At 42.8% G+C, this 16,276-nt stretch overlaps 1 protein-coding gene across 1 annotated transcript in view; it reads right to left on the bottom strand.

Annotated features, from left to right (window-relative positions):
• Window positions 1-16,276, bottom strand: part of DNAH6 (dynein axonemal heavy chain 6) — a 570,270-nt gene that overhangs the window by 430,976 nt on the left and 123,018 nt on the right. Inside the window, exons 17-21 of the mRNA XM_073542156.1 lie at window positions 15,255-15,368; window positions 14,226-14,369; window positions 12,518-12,730; window positions 6,869-6,961; window positions 3,418-3,537 (exon numbers count right to left, since the gene is read on the bottom strand). Of these exons, the coding sequence (XP_073398257.1) occupies window positions 3,418-3,537; window positions 6,869-6,961; window positions 12,518-12,730; window positions 14,226-14,369; window positions 15,255-15,368 (684 nt within the window). The remainder of the gene's footprint in view (window positions 1-3,417; window positions 3,538-6,868; window positions 6,962-12,517; window positions 12,731-14,225; window positions 14,370-15,254; window positions 15,369-16,276) is intronic.

The raw sequence follows: 16,276 nt of genomic DNA, 5'->3' as shown, positions 1-16,276 counted from the left end.
GGATCTGCAGCATTTGGACAAAGGTCTGAACTGGGTCCATGGCTCAGCAGAGAAAAAAAGTTATGGGTTGGTGATAAAGTCACGATGACCCGTCCTCTGTGACGCGACCCGCAGGCCGGTAACTAAAACAACAAGACGCGGCACGTGATACTGTCCTGTGTGAAACGGCCTGCAAGCCGGTAACTAAAACAACAAGGGGAAGGGAAAACAGTTACAACGGTGGGCCCTGCGATAGGGAAAGGGGACGTGGAGACCTCCTGCACTCCCCTGAGTCAGTGTCCCTAACGCTCCTAACGTTCCCTAGGCCGATTCCGCACTGGGCTCCTCTCAGGATACCTGTCGCCCTAGCACACCCTACACCTATCCCTTGCTAGGGAGCTGGGTGGTGCAGGCACTGGCCCCACCACTGTACTAATACACACTAAGGAAAAACACAACCAGGGAAACACCACTTAGCTTTACTCTGTTGCACTTGCTCCTGGCAACAGAGTCCACCATCAGAATGCAGCTCTCCTCCTGAAACGCTGCCACCAAGCTCTGTCAGAGCTACAAGGAAATCCCCTATCACTCCTTCCAAACCAGGGCTAAGACAGTGCTGCAAGGAACGTTCTCCAGCTCCTTCCTCCACCAAGGATGGTTGAAATGAACGCTATCACCAACCCTGATTGCAACACGTGTGACTCTTTTATAGCAGAGCCAGCAATCACACCTGCATTATAAACATGTGCACTTAACTAAAGAAACTAGAGTGCAATAACGCTCACCACCACTGGGGGCAAACTTAGAACAAACGACACCACAGTGCAGTAATCCTAATGGCCACCGGGGACAAAAACCACACTTAAGCACAGCTTAAGGTAAAAAAAAAAGGTTACTGGTGCTTTTTATCAGTCATGATCCAGCATGGATCATGACAATATCCCTGGTGAAATAAAGAAAAAAAAAACACTCACAGGAGGAACTTAAGGGTCAGTGATAATGTCAGGAACATCGTACTGCACTTGCTCACTGAGCCAATGTGCGTGTCCTGAGTTGAATAAACTATGCTCAAAGATACCTGTGGAGCGTGGTGGCAGCGGTGGAGATGCGTGCTTCAGGTAAACAGGACCTGAAGCACGTGACTGCTGGGGGAGTGTTTGGGGGCGGAGACAAGCCCCGGCACTCCGGAGACCGGCGCTTGGGCTAGAGATGCCCTGAGAGTAGGCAGGTCTAAGCCAGGAGATGGCAGGGTACAGGAGGGGCAAGACACGGACGTGGTCAGTCACAAAGCAGAGTCTGGAAACCTGAGATAGCAGCACGCTACAGGCAGGAGCAATGGAACGGGAGGTCAGGGACAGGCAAAGGTCATAACAGAGCGGCAAAACAAGTACAGAGGCAGGCAGCAATATCAGAAACAGGAACGAATCAGGTCATACACGAGCAAACATTTACAGGCAGACAGTATCTACAGATACACAGGGGTCAGGAACTAAGCTGAGGTCAAAAGTATCACTTACAACGGACAGAGCGCAAATGAGGCTATTTAAAGCCCTCCGAGAACCAGAGAGAGGCCAAAGGTATTAACCCCTGCAGCACTAAACCAGAATTCACATACAGACCATGACACTTCCATTTTCTTCCATGCCTCTCTGGTTTAGCTTTCCATTTTATAACATTGGAGATCACTTTAGCTGAACAGCCTATGATTGTCTGTACTTCCTATAAGTTTTACCCTCTCCCATCAACTTTTTAATCAAAGTACGCTGTTCTTCTGATAAATGTCTCGAACGACCCACATTTCTCAGACTTTCAAGGAGAAATGCATGTACAACATGTCGTGGCTTCACCCTTATATAAGGGCCACCTGATTCACACCTCTCTTTTCACAGAATGAATGACCTCAGTAACTGAATTCCACACTGCTATTATTTTAAACACCCCCCCCCTTCAATTAATTACCATATTTTTCGGACCATAAGACGCACTTTTTTCCCCAAAAATTTTTGGGGAAAGTGGGGGATGCGTCTTATGGTCGCAATGCACGGTACCTGGTGCGCTGGAGGATCTGCGGTGCGGTGGTGGCAGCGGGCGGCGTTCCCCGAGATCTCGGCACGAGATCTGAAGCTGCGCATGCGCCGTCCCCGGACCGGCGGCCATCTTGCCGGCGTCCATGCTCCCGGAGGCTACCGCAACATGGCGGCGCCCAGCAAGGGGTGTGCGGGGGCCTCCCGGCTGCGAAGAAACGCCGGCGGAGCCGCCGCCCCTGCACCGGAGCACAGCCCGCTGCCACCACCACACCGCAGAGCGCTGCCCGCTGCCACCACCGCAGAGCCCACCTGTCCCTGCCACAGCTGCCCCTGCCTCAGCTGCCCCTGCCACAGCTGCCCCTGCCCCAGCACAGCTGCCCCTGCCCACCTGCCCGTGCCACAGCTGCCCCAGCACAGCTGCCCCTGCCCACCTGCCCCTGCCACAGCTGCCCCTGCCCCAGCACAGCTGCCCCTGCCCACCTGCCCCTGCCACAGCTGCCCCTGCCACAGCTGCCCCTGCCACAGCTGCCCCTGCCCCAGCACAGCTGCCCCTGCCCACCTGCCCCAGCACAGCTGCCCCTGCCACACCTGCCCCTGCCACAGCTGCCCCTGCCCCAGCACAGCAGCCCCTGCCACAGCTGCCCCTGCCACAGCTGCCCCTGCCCCAGCACAGCTGCACCTGCACAGCCCACCCGCCCCAGCCCCAGTGCAGCTGCCCCAGCACAGAGCCGCCGCCACCGCACGAGCCTGGACCACTGAATGACCCCTGTGACTACTTCTCCACCTGTGCCGGATCCCTTCCCAGGTAAGCTGAATTCGGACTGTAAGACGGACCCCCATTTGACACATTATTATTTTTTTCCCTATTTTCCTTCTGAAAATAGGGGTGCGTCTTATGGTCCGGTGCGTCTTATAGTCCGAAAAATACGGTATTCTAATTCACAGACTCAAAAACATGCAGATCATGAATGCTGAGTCTGTTGGTTTTCTTAGAGTCTACTGCACCAACTGGTAAATTGTTTGACATGTGGTAATGTAATTTATACCAAAAACAGTGATTAATCAGTTTAGTCATATTGGACTGCTATTATTTTGAACACTACTGTATTTTCCACACTGCGTACTGATTTACATTTTATTTTTGCTCTCACAGCTAATTATTTGCTTTAGATTCATTCCCTAATGCTAATATAACTACAGTTAAGTGGCACTAAGCACTTTACCTATATGAATTTACATCTCTTGAGTGTTAGGGCATTTGCAGCCATCATTACCTGATCCTAGTCTGATATTTGATGTGTCATTCATTTAATTGTAAATATTGTTTGTTAATAAACTTATACCTTTTTATATATTTGGACCCAGTACTCCTATTTTTTTTATGGTAAAATTAAGAGAAAACATCACTCACAAGAGTTTGATTAAACAAGGCTAGATTCTTCTGCCATTCATCAACACGTGGCTTGATGGGTCCAACATAGCGAGAAGAGGCAATGGTTGATATATTTATAGTGCTGTCATCAAGAAGAACCTGCAAAGAAACGTCTTATCAGTAATGTTACAAGGCATTTTTCAGACTGAATTGAAAGTCTTAGATCTTTAATTTGTCTCATATTAACAAATTAGTACAATTATCTCATATAATTTTCTAAAAGAATTATTTATTTTCGACAATGAATGCTAGCTTTGTCAGAGTAAATAGTAACAGAGATTTATCAATCAACAGAACAATTCAGAATAATTTTACGTCTGATAAATTGAAATTCGACTGTTCTGCATACCAATATATGACAGTAAGGGATAGTGTATACAACCGATTTTCTCATCCCAGTGGTATCCGTGGTTTACACGGATAGCACTCCAACCACTGATATTCTAAGCGGCTTTGCAAATGTCCGATTTTTTTTCTTGGACTGAGTGGCCCATGAAAAAATTACAGACATGTCCGATTTTGATCAAAATAGGCAATGCAAGTCTGTGGGTCTGTGTACAACATCTGACTGTACTCGGATGACATCCGGATATCTGGAAAACCCTAAACCATGCACACATTGACAAAATGTTTCAAGTGGGGTACCACAGTGCTCTGTTGTCCTGGGCCCTGTGTTGTTCAACATCTTTATCAATGATTTAGATGATGGAATTCAGGGTATACTGATTAAATTTTCTGATGACACAAAGATAGGAGGGATAACTAATACTTTAGAAGAGAGAGACGATTCAAAAAAAATAAATAAACTGGAGCAGTGGGCAGCAACTAACAGAATGGTTTTTAACATGGAGAAATGCAAAGGTCTACATCCGGGCAAGAAAAATGAAAAAAGCCTTTACAGAATAGGAGGAGTAGGGCTAGGCAACAGCACATGTGAAAAACACTTGGGTATACTATAAGATCACAGACTGCACATGAGTCAACAGTGTGATGCAGCAGCAAAAAAAGGCAAACACAATTCTGGGTTGCATTAACAGAATCATAGAGTCTAGATCATGTGAAGTCATTATTGCCCTCTACTCCTCTTTGGTCAGACCTCATCTGTAATACTGTGTCCAGTTCTGGACACCATATTTTACAAAAAGACATGAACAAACTGGAGCAAGTTCAGAGAGAAGTGACCAGAATGGTGACCGGTCTGCAAACCATGTCATATGAGGAACGGTTAGAGGATTTGAAAATGTTTAGCTTGCAAAAAAGAAGACTGAGCACAGACTTAATAGCTGTCTACAAATATCTCAAGGGCTGTGACACTGAAGAGGGATCAGTTTATTCTCATTTGCACGTGGAAACACGAGAAGCAATGGGATGAGACTGAATGAGAGATTATACAGATTAGATATTAGAAAAAAACTCCTTGTTGAGTTCTCCTTCAATGGAAGTTTTCACAGAGGCTGGACTGACTTTTGTCTGGGATGATTTAGTGAATACTGCATTGAGCAGGGGATTGGACCAGAAGACCAAGAAGGTCCCTTCCAACTCTACCATTCTATGTTGCTATTATTCAATAATATAAACAAGACTTCAAAAAAGATGCAAATTGAAAGTTTTAGTACAAACCAATAAAAGGCTGCAATGCATCAAAAACTCAAAGAAACAGGCACAAATACAATAATAAATGGTGCCTTAAAAGGAATCTATCAGTAGGATTGTCCCTCCTAAACCGTCTAAATGGGCATGCAGGTCATAGAAATTTGAATAAAATGATGAATGGTTCTCTTATAAGTAAATGAGCTTTCCAGTTTATGGGCTGGACACTGATCTGCATGAGAATCTGCCTCTAGAGAATATTTTTCATGAAGGGCTCATTACCAGTATGATGTGCAATAGCCACTCTCTGCTCTTCTGATCTCAACTGCAGAGCTGTGTGTGATTATAACTGACATATCTGCAGGTTTCTCTCAGCTTCAGCTTCCATCTCACAGGCAGACAAGGTGGCACTATTGTTACACTGCAGCAGAGTTGTGAGAGCTGCAGCAAATTTGTTTGCAAGAAGACAAAGTTAAGCTTTCCAGTCCTGTGTTAGTTACTTTTCTCACACTGGTAACTCACCCTTTTATATGTAATAATCTCTGGAGGCAGATTCTCATGCAGATCAGTGTCCGCCCCATAGTCTGGAAAGCTCATTTACATTTAAGAAAAACATGATTTTCTCTGGAATAAGATCAGATTGCATATATCAAGGTATCACTTTATTCAGCTTCCTATGACCTACATGAACATATAGACAGCTTAGGGGGGTTGATCCTACTGACAGATTACCTTTAAACTTAAAAAAAGTGTTAACAATGTTTACTTCTAGATAACTGTATGTGTCGTCCCATATAATTCTTAATCTGTTTTATTAATTTATATTATTAAAATGCCAAAAGAGTTTTATTACATAGTTATAAAAAAATCCCCAAACAATCCAAAGTACTTAACATACTTGGGCTTTCTTCTAATTCCGGAGTCTCAAACACGCAGCCTAGTGGATGCAAACTGGAGCTCCCAAGATATCCTTTGTACTTTATTAGGCTGGGGTCACACTGCGTTTGGATATAACGCAGTATATAACGCAGTATAACGCAGTCCGTTAACGCTGCCATTGATCCCCATTATGTGGCGCATCGTATGCCGTAAAGCGGCACGCGTTCGCGATGTGCCGTCATTCACTGACGGAGCCTCAGATGCGGGCTGCAGCGTCTGAGGCTCCATCACCGCTAGCGCTGATGAATCATCAGCGCTAGCGGTATAGCATAACGTATATCGCGTTATGCTATGGCGTTAACGCAGCCCGTCAACACTATGCATTGAACGGGCTGTGTTAACGCTATGTGAACCTGGCCTTACTTGTATTTTGTACAAACAAGGGCATGGCTCCCTCTTTTTGAGCTAGGTATTTCATCTATATAGCTTGCCATGGACAGGTGTCTCAACATTTGGCTCCGGGTCCTGCTCTGCCCCCATTTAATTTTGAGGTCTGCCGACACGTTAAGAAGCTTAATACTAGACAGAGGACCGTCCCAATTGGGAACATCTTGTGGCGATGGTACGGCTTTTATGCTTTTTTTATCCAAAACCTTGTTATCTAAATACCCTATGTTATTTACATGTACTATTACTACTTACTTACTACAGGGTATATGCTCCTCTTGTTTTTATCTTACGTTTTGTCTGTTTAAGTCTTGCTGACTGATCTACACATTTCCTCTTAAGAGGTTGTCTATGACTTACTGATATCATATCCTTTCGAAATGTCATCAACATCAGATCGGCAACATACCGACACCTGGCTACCTGCAGTTTTAGTTAATTACATAACTATGTACTTATTATTCTGACTCTGAACACGTAGATGGAGTTATGTAAGTAGTAGTGTCAACCTCACCTGGATATCATCTGTTCCACCAAGAATGAACACGTCTTTAGAATCTCGGTGTGGGACAGCAGTAAATTCGGTAGTTTTCCAGGAATCCTCAACCTTGAAAAAAAATATTGTCATTAAGTTAATAAACAAATAAAAAAAAGTCAAATCAAAAACCTGCACTTTGGAAAATCATTATTCGTATACTAGGCAAGAGTTGAAATCCACATAACAAATGATAAGTACAAATCTAATTTTGCATATGTTATAACCTGTCTCTAAGACATACAGTATAAGAAAATATTGGTAAATCTGGCACGTAGGAGCTAATTATCAGAATTCTAACGTCCATACTGGTCTTTTTAGCTGTAAATCCTTGAGCTTCAATAACTTTAAATATAAAAGCTTGAATTCTTTTATATCACATGTGGAAAATCTCAGCAAAAGTAATGCTCTGAATGAAAGTTTTCTATCCCAATAGTTACTTCCCAGGTATTTTTAAGAGACTACGGGTGTCATATCTGGGGTTTGTGTTCAGTGAATAAAGACATTGTTATTTTTTCATAAGCCCTTTTGGGCGTAAATGAACAGGTGATTTTTCATTTTAGTCTTTCTGTATTTCTGCAGCCATAACAGGCTGTCCTCTTTAATGACGCCAAGGTTATGAAATGATGGTGATCAAAGGATTCAAAGGGGTATCCTCATCTCCAAGAGTAGCAGGTGTAATATTAATATTAGCAAATACCTCCAATTAGAAATGTAGTATAGTTCTTCTGATTCACTATGTTTCTTTCCTCATGTGCTGGCATTGCAGGACCTTAGATATCCATGGTTATGACCACTAGCAACTAGCTAACTGTCACTATGTCAGTGGTCATAAACATGGATATCTAAGGTCCTGCAAAGCCTACACATGAGGAAAGAGACATAGCAAATCAGAAGAACTATACTACATTTCTAATTGGAAATATTTGCTAATATTATTATTACTACATATTCAGATAGGATTTTGAAGATGGGAATACTCCTTTCAGCTATTTTTCTTGACTCTACTGTAGACATACATGCTCAGCTTAGTTAATAATGAGTAGGAAATTTGTCACTGGCTGCTTAATATTGATATTATAGACAGAGAAAGCAAATTGTACGGTAGACAAATTCTGCCAATAAAAAAACAATAATGGAAATGTATTCATACTGTGTGTGTTCTTCAGTATTTAGGAAAAGTGTATCTCTCTTTCGAAAAGCAATGTTAAAGGTACTTTAAATAAGTTGTCCTACAAATAACTTATATCATAAATAGGTCATAAATGTATGATTGTTCACGCCTAACCAAAGAGACCCCGTTTGATCACAAAAAAAGGTGTTTTAAAGTCTTCTGCGTGAATGACGCATTTGAAAGAATGTGCAACCAACACTTCATTAATAAGGTTGTCCCCTTTGGAAAACCTTTTTTCCCCCCACAGGTGCAGGTGCCTTTCAAAAAACAAACAGAGTTTCACATATCTTCCCTGGGCCCGGCGCTATTGTCCCCGTCGCTGCTTCAGTCTCTGTTGTTTGGCTGCAGCTGTAACGTTCCGCCAACAAACAAGTAGCCAATCATTGAGCTCAGCAGATTGTGCCATCTGCACTGACAGAGCTACTGAGCTCAATGGTTGGCGGGAGCAATGTCGACGTGATGTGTGTGCTGACATCTACCTGGATGCAGAGAGGTGCTGCTGGGGACCGGCTGTGAGGTAAGTATGGAAAACTTTTTTTTTTTTCTTTGAATTCAGTGGGCTGTACATGATGAAGGGGGTGAATGGGGCTGTACATGATGGAGAGGGTTGAATGGAACTGTACATGATGGAGGGGGGTGCGGGGGCTGCACATGATGAAGGGCGGTGAATGGGGCTGTACATGATGAAGGGAGGTGAATGGGGCTGTACATGATGAAGGGGGGTGAATGAGGCTGTACATGATGGAGGGGGGTGAATGGGGCTGTACATGATGAAGGGAGGTGAATGGGGCTGTATATGATGGAAGGGAGTGCACGGGCTGTACATGATGGAGGGGAGTGCGTGGGCTGTACATGATGGAGGGTGGTGAATGGGGCTGTACATGATGAAGGGAGGGTGAATGGGGCTGTACATGATGAAGAGGGTGAATGGGGCTGTACATGATGAAGGAGGGTGAGTGGGGCTGTACATGATGGAGGGGAGTGCGCGGGCTGTACATGATGGAGTGGGGGGAGTGGGACTGCACATGATGGAAGAGGTGAATGGGGCTGTACATGATGAAGGGGGGTGAATGGGGCTGTACACGATAGAGAGGGGGTGAATAGGGCTGTGTACATGATGAAGGGGGGGTGAATGGGGCTGTACATGATGAAGGGGGGTGAGTGAGGCTGTACATGATGGAGGGGGTGAGTGAGGCTGTACATGATGGAGGGGGGTGAGTAAGCTGTACATGATGGAGTGGGGGGAGTGGGGCTGCACATGATGAAGGGGGGAGTGGGGCTGTATATGATGGCATGGGGGGAGTGGGGCTGCACATGAAGGGGGGTGAGTGGGGCTGTACATGATGGAGTGGGGGTGAGTGGGGCTGCACATGATGAAGGGGGAGTGGGGCTGTACATGAAGATGGGAGTGGGGCTGTACATGATGGAGTGGGGCTACACATGATGAAGTGGGGTGAGTGGGGCTGTACATGATGGAGTGGGGCTGCACATGATGACTGGGGGGTAAGGGGGATTGCACATGATGAAGTGGGGGGAGTGGGGCTGCACATGATGAAGTGGGTAAGTGGGACTGCACATGATGAATTGGGAGGTAAGGGGAACTGCACATAATGAATTGGGGGGTAAGGGGGACTGCACATGAAGTGGGGTTAAGGGGGACTGCACATGATGATGTGGGGATGAGAGCGACTGCACATGATGCGGGAGTGGGACTGCACATGAAGTGGGGGGTAAGGGGGACTGCACATGATGAAGTGGAGTGTGGGGGATGCACATGTTGAAGTGGGGGGAGTGGGGCTGCACATGATGGAGTGGGGCTGCACATGATGAAGTGGGGTAAGTGGGACTGCACATGATGAATTGGGGGGTAAGGGGAACTGCACATGATGAATTGGGGGTAAGGGGGACTGTACATGAAGTGGGGTTAAGGGGGACTGCACATGATGATGTGGGGATGAGAGCGACTGCACATGATGCGGGAGTGGGACTGCACATGAAGTGGGGGGTAAGGGGGACTGCACATGATGAAGTGGGGGGTAAGGGGGACTGCACATGATGAAGTGGGGGGATGGGGACTGCACATGATGAAGTTTGTCTGAGGGAGGACTGCACATGATTAAATGGAAGGGGGATAGGGGGCTGCAAATGATGAAGGGGCACTGCAGATGAAGTGAGGGGTAATAGGGGACTGCAGTGGATGAAGTAAGGGGACTTCAAATTAAAGTGGGGGGACTGCAAATGATGAATTCAGTGTGAGTGACGAGGCACAGCAATTTAACTGAAGGTGGGGGGGTGAGGAGAGCAAATGATCTATCTGGAGAACAAATAAAGAATTTTGAGTGTGGGGGAGTAAGTGATGTATTGAATGTGGTGAAGAGCAGTTGAAAATGAATAGAGGGTGGGAGAGAAAGACATGATAATGAATTGAGGTGGGAGGGGCATGTAAATATAATGAATCGGGGTTAGGGTTAGAGCGGGAGGTACATAGTGGGGGGCGTTCAGGATGAAGTGCCTGGTAATGAATTGGGGGAAAGTGTACAGATGCTTATTAATTTATATATTAAATGGGGAAAGTCGCATTTATAGTTAGTGGGTGCACAGTGGTGGATTATAATTTATATTTGGAACAGAGGGATGCATAATAACCAATTATATATTGATTGTGTGTGCACCTCTGTATTCAGATGTGTAGTGTGGAAGAAAGGGAAAAAGTGAGGAATGTGCTCTGGAAGCCATGCTCTAGGTAACTGTGTTATTTTATGCAGAGACGAGTCCTGGCTGGAAGAAGTGATGGCAGTCTGTGCTGGATGAAAAAGAAAAGCAAAGATGAAGGACTTCAGCTAGAGATGTCACTGGTGAATCAGTGTGTTACCTGTACACTGACACTATACACTGTATACTATATACAGAGCTCCTGTGTATAATGTCACTGGCAGTGGTGATCACTTTATTACCTGTACACTGACACTATATTCAGAGCTCCTGTGTACATTATCATCGGTGATCACTGTATTACCTGTACATTGACAGTATACATGGTATACTATATACAGCAGTCCTGTGCATAATGTCACTGGTGATTGCTGTATTACCTGTACAATGACACTATAAACAGAGCTCCTGTGTGTAATGTCAGTGGTGATCATTGTATTACCTGCACACTGACACTATATACAGAGCTCCTGTGTATAATGTCACTGGTGTTCCCTGTATTACCTGCACACTGACACTATATACAGAGCTCCTGTGTATAATGTCACTGGTGATCCCTGTATTACCTGTTCACTGACACTATATACAAAGCTTCTGTGAATAATGTCACTGGTGATCCCTGTATTACCTGTACACTAACAGTAAATACAGAGTTCCTGTATACAATGGCACTTAGTATTGTGTTTTTTTAATTAATGATCAGTATTGTAGTATTCAGTCACTATGTGGTGGTAATATGTGGTCTGGTCATGGTGTGGCACTATTTGTTCCTTGTATGTGGTATTAATCAGTCACTATGTGGTGGTAATATGAGGTCTGGTCATGGTGTGACAATATTTGTCCCTTGTATGTGGTATTAATGGTTGTTTAAAAAAAATGTAAATGTATGTGACTCATTCACTTGTTCTGCTCCCATATCATTGTAGTAAGCTCAGTTCTGCTCCCATATTTCTGTAGTAAGCTCGGTTCTGCTCCCATATCTCTGGAGTAAGCTCGGTTCTGCTCCCATATCTTTGTAGTAAGCTTGGTTCTGCTTCCATATCTCTGGAGTAAGCTCGGTACTGCTCCCATATCTCTAGAGTAAGCTCGGTACTGTTCCCATATCTCTGGAGTAAGCTCCGTTCTGCTCCCAAATCTCTGGAGTAAGCACTGTTCTGCTCCTATATCTCTGGAGTAAGCTCTGTTCTGCTCCCACATTTCTGTAGTAAGCTCAGATCTGCTCCCTTTTCTCTGGAGTAAGCTCTGTTCTGCTCCCATAGCTCTGGAGAAAGCTCAGTTCTGCTCCTATATCTCTGGAGAAAGCTCTGTTCTGCTCTCATATCTCTGGAGTAAGCTCTGTTCTGCTCCCATATTTCTGGAGTAAGTTCAGGTCTGCTCCCTTATCTCTGGAGAAAGCTCTCTTCTGCTCCCATATCTATGCAGCAAGCTCCTTACTGTTCCCATATCTACGTACCAGCCTATTTTTAAAGCCTGTTATCTCTGCTGCTTTAATGCAATGGCCAGAGATAAGCAGGGAAAAAGAGGGCCACCGCAACTCGAGGGCCACTGCCTTGTGATTGCCCCCCAGGCTGAAAAGTGCCAGCCAGCCCCTGTTTGGGACCCCCCTACTTTTCTCACTATACTAGATAAAGTATATATAACAGCCCCTTTATGTCAAAGTATTTTAGATAATAATAGGTCATTAAAATAATGCATAAGAAATAAGTACAATTTGAGATAGCAAGTGAGGTTTTAAACAGTACCTTTTTGAGTATTGTCTCTAATGAAGCTTCTCCTGATGCCTGTCCTGATATATCCTGGATTTTCTGCGCATATTCAAATACATGAATCTCTATCAGCTTCTCTAGAGAGAGTGGGTGCTCTGGGTCTAACAACGCTGCATTAATCGTTTCTTCCAGGATCCCCCAGTGCCTTGGTTTCAAAAATGGATTTCTTAAATCTGTTATAACAGGAACCTATAAAAATGTGTTATAAACATATAGTAATTATTATATAAAATTGAAGACAGGTATAATGTGTGTACAACACAGATCGGTCTTCAACATGGACACTAGAACGTCTATTTCTTTTATTGGGTGAACTGTGGAAGTAACACTCTACATTTTCATACCTTTGATGTGGAAGCTATGAGAAAACAGGACACTTTGACCTGTTTAGGACTTAAAAATGTGTCTTTGCCTTTCTTCAATCTTTCATGTTGTCCCAAGTTGTATAACAGTTCCTATTATTAATCCTCATTAGTGTACTGTAACAATAACGGAATGTGCTCAGTCTGGCTCTTACACAGATGTTTCCCTTTAAATAATGCATGCACAAGAATAAAAAACAGGATTCCGTATAGTCCTTGCAATCTGTCTATAGTATTGGAAATGGAGATAATTCTATATAATAATATAAATTAGGTCTATATAAAACACAACAATACAACACTCTCCATTCTGGGTAAAAATGAGTAAAGGGGAAATTCTCACTTCTTACATTATATGAGAGTTTATATAAATCAGTGTTCTAAACCAAACAACCTTTCAAAATCCGAACTGAAAACTGGACAACAGTGAAAAAAAATTACCATCATGTAAGTGGCTTAGGCTAGTGTGAAATAAAGAATTTCATTCTTCACTTTATCCCTCCCACGTTCTAACCCTAAATAACTCCTTCTCTTTTTCTTCTTCCTTCAGGACTTTTAATTCATTTTATTGGTCAAAGCTTCCTACTGCTTCTTTATCATTTCAAAGATTTTGTCTTAATATTGTTCCTACTGTTATTGTATTTTTCACTTTGTACATTTTGTTTCAAGGAAATGTGTCTTTAGACAATGCCCTATTCTTTAAATATCATTTTATATTAAACATATTTTTTAAAGAATTTTAGTGCTTTTTCATTGTATATTTTCAAAAATCCTGAAATCTTGCTGTTTTCACTCGCAACTGAGCCTCATACTAGGCTGACACTTCCCGTTCTTTAGAAATCACTTTTCAGCAGTTATCCCATTATCATCATAGGCAGGAATACAATGAAAGATACCAATTAAGGGAAAACTCTCACACAGAAGTCAGTAAACATCTCCAGACTACTGATTCCTTTGAGCCATGCGACTGCTGTAAAGCATATTTGTAAATGCTGTTGATAGCCATTCAGGCCAGATGGTCGACCCCCAAAATCATGTACACAAAATATAATTTTAAAAAATATCTAAAATCAGAAAACAAAAACAAATCAGAAAAAAAAAACATATTTATCTTTCTAGTTCTACCTGGAAAAACATTATAAATGAAGCTTTAAGTTTGTGCTTTACCCACCATGTTATACCTCTCTGCTAAAAAATGTAATAAAAGTTGATCAAAAACCCAAGCATCCCACCAAAACTGACACATAAGGAAACAATATCGACCATCAATATTTTGTCAGTAAAATATTAATTTTGGATATATGGTTTGCTACATAAATTACCTTTTCTCTCATTTTTTCCACCTTTGCCTTGAGACATGGCACTACATTATTTGGCGGTAGACCTTTTTCCAGTTGGTTTACAAACTTGGCATATTTAAGAACTAGGGAATTCAGCTGTTCTGGATCCAATGTTTCAAATTTTGACTGTAAAATACATAAAGCCATAAAGCATTATTCCGGTCTACTGCCACTTGTATTCATTTTCAAAAGTGTAGTGTAGATTAAAGAGGTTGTCCACTACTTTAGTGATGATGACATTCAATGTCTGATCAGTCAGGGTTTGACACCCGGCACCCCTGCCGTTCAGCTAATCAGTGTCGTCGGTGGTGGCCGCCGGCCAGAAATGCTTACTTGCTAAGCTGTTCCTCCCCTCACGGAGGCACCCTGGATTGTTTCAGCGGCCTCTACAGCCCCTTGCAGATACTGCTCCATATAGCGCTGCCACTCTCTCCCCAAGGCCTGCTTCATCCAGTCACATTGTATACAGCCCCTTTGATAGACTCGAGTTCCAGCTATTACAAAACAACCAGCATTATAAGATTTCATTCCTGCCTAAGGATATCTTTTATCCTACTGTTTCTCTTACAGTCTACTCTAAAGAAACAAAAAAACCTTTCTGATGAAGGTCCGTTGTTGGACCGAAAACGTTCATATGATACGAGTCTATTTTTGTCTGGATGCACAATAAAGAAAAAATTGCTTCCCCAATTTTGAGTGCCAAGTATTTTTGTATATGTCTATGGGTTGGAAAACTTACTTGAGCACCAATTCTCCTCTGTTTTTCTCTGGAGTGCCGTGTTTTTTTGTATATTGTTTGCTAAGCTCTTCCAATAGTGGCCGCAGCTGGGCACTATACATCCACCTCCTATTGATTTGAATAGGAGTCCACTATCAGAAGACTGCCAGCTCCGCAAGTGAGTATTTCTGGTCGGCGGCTGCCACCGATACCGAGAACGGCAGAACCCAGGTGCTGGATGTCGGACCCCGACAAATCAGATAAAGCAGTGGACAACTTTTCTAATATCTTACCTGCATCCATTCAGTTTGCAGCACATCCCATTCTGCCATTGAGTCCCATAAAAGATGCTTTAGCTTCAGTTCTGCACTTACTTCTTCCAGCTCATCAAACTTTGTCACTTCAACCTGTAAAAATTTAGGACATATCCGTTTATTTCTTCCACGATGCTCCAAGTTTAGAGAAACCATAAATACATCAGATCATTTTCTTCTATACTATTGTTAACAAAATTCTTATAATAAACTTGCTCGGAAATTTTATGAGAAGTCCATAGGAAAAATGTTAATCTCAGATGTTAGTTCACATGTCTGCATAGTAAAAGCCAGTATATAACCATAATACAGGAAAGGAAACTAAGTCCCAGAAAAAAAGTGAATACAGAAATCCAAATAAAATATATTTTTGTATTAACTTCACCTTAAATATGTAAAATATTAATACAAAGGTGCCTCATAGAACACTATATACACAGCTAATGAGAAATTGAGCTTCCTGTATTGATTAACAGGTACCATTTCCATGTCTTGCTTGTATTGTTTTTTTGGCTGTATTAAATCTACCTCTAGGCACCGCGATCCCTGTTCTACAAGGCACCTTTGTTTTAATATTCTACATATTTGTCTTTTATATTTAATATGAACTAAATATAAAATATATTATTTGCCATTTGGTGCATTATGAAATTAAATATCCAGAAAAGTCCAAAGACTGCTGAGCAGTTACAATCCTACATTCAACAAGAACAGGACAGAACTGTTCTCCCAAAACTCCAGCAATTGGTCTCCTCATTTCCCAAATGTTTACAGACAATGGTAGATGTGGCTCAGTCCCAACTATTTATTTTAAAGAATGTTTTTTTTTGTTAACATTTTTCAGATTACAAAAACACATGACGTACCGTATATAAACAAAGGAAAAAGAGCAATAAATGGTTTATTTGACTAAACAGAAAACGTTCTATATGTAACCTTTATGATATACGCCAATTAAGTCATATAAATTACTGTGCAGGTTAATGAACAACAAAGTAAAC

This window comes from Dendrobates tinctorius, unplaced genomic scaffold, assembly GCF_039654945.1.
Source record: "Dendrobates tinctorius isolate UK_male_01 unplaced genomic scaffold, ASM3965494v1 ptg000011l, whole genome shotgun sequence".
Classification (NCBI taxonomy): domain Eukaryota; kingdom Metazoa; phylum Chordata; class Amphibia; order Anura; family Dendrobatidae; genus Dendrobates; species Dendrobates tinctorius.
The sequence above is the reverse complement of the archived record's forward strand: the minus strand, read 5'-3'. Positions and strand labels throughout refer to the sequence as shown.